The following is a 909-nucleotide window of genomic DNA, read 5'->3' as shown; positions in this document are numbered from 1 at the left end:
CTTTAGGCAACAACATGCCACTGCTACTTTTACTTTTGATCTCAATGCACAATTAAAGTCTGCTTAATTAATTATTGTTAAAGATTTATCTCTATTTTTCATGCAAGTGTTTCATGCAATTTAAGGAAAAAGAAGGATATAGGCTTTTTAGTTAATTTACTAGGGGTTGTAAGGTAAGATAAATTAATAAATTGAAAAAAATATTACTACTAAGTAAAAATATCATAGTATGATAGGATCATCATATATCTGTTACTCACCCAGTCTCTCCAGTACCACAGTTGCATTGGCTAAAAGTCCTCCAGCAAACACCTGACACATGTAAACTCCTTTATCCTCAGTTCTGACACTCTTCAGTCTGAGAGAGAAGTTTCCTTTGGGGATCTCAGCAGTGAAGAACTCAACTCTGTCTCTGTATCGCTCATCTGATGAATCTGGTAAAGTCTTGTTTTGGTAGAGTAGAACCAGAATATTTCCATCTGTTTTCTTCCATGAAACCTCTTCAATGTGTTCAGGTGTGATGTGGGAGTCTACAGAGCAGTTCAGAGTGATGTCCTCACCCACAGATGCAGATATGGACTCATCTGATCCTGATACTAGCAAACGCTCTGCAATAATAAGATTGGTTAAATTCCATAGAGTATATATCATGTAATTTCATTGAAATTTTCACCAGAATTTAAGCCTCACACTCACCAACGTCTTTTATCTGAACCACAGTTTCACCAGAATTCTGCTGACTGTAAACTCTACATGTGTATCGTCCCTCATCTTCGGCTCTCAGATTGTCCAGAAGGAGGGAGAAGTTTCCATGTTGAATCTGATCAGTAAAGAAATGAGCTCTATCATGATAATCCTGCTGTTGGGCCTCTGGTCGACTCTCACCATCTTGATACAGATGAACCAGAG

General features: G+C 37.8%; 1 protein-coding gene across 1 annotated transcript; it reads right to left on the bottom strand.

Moving 5' to 3' along the window:
- Positions 1-260: 260 nt before the first annotated feature.
- Positions 261-901, bottom strand: LOC107720837 (junctional adhesion molecule-like; the record flags this gene model as incomplete). The annotated part of the gene is made up of 2 exons (XM_016528673.1): positions 261-608; positions 697-901. Coding segments are annotated over 2 exons (553 nt in total), but the record flags the coding sequence as incomplete, so codon positions are not given.
- Positions 902-909: the final 8 nt, after the last annotated feature.

Source organism: Sinocyclocheilus rhinocerous, unplaced genomic scaffold (assembly GCF_001515625.1).
Source record: "Sinocyclocheilus rhinocerous isolate Xijiao unplaced genomic scaffold, SAMN03320098_v1.1 scaffold27882, whole genome shotgun sequence".
Classification (NCBI taxonomy): domain Eukaryota; kingdom Metazoa; phylum Chordata; class Actinopteri; order Cypriniformes; family Cyprinidae; genus Sinocyclocheilus; species Sinocyclocheilus rhinocerous.
This window is presented reverse-complemented; position numbering and strand designations above follow the sequence as displayed.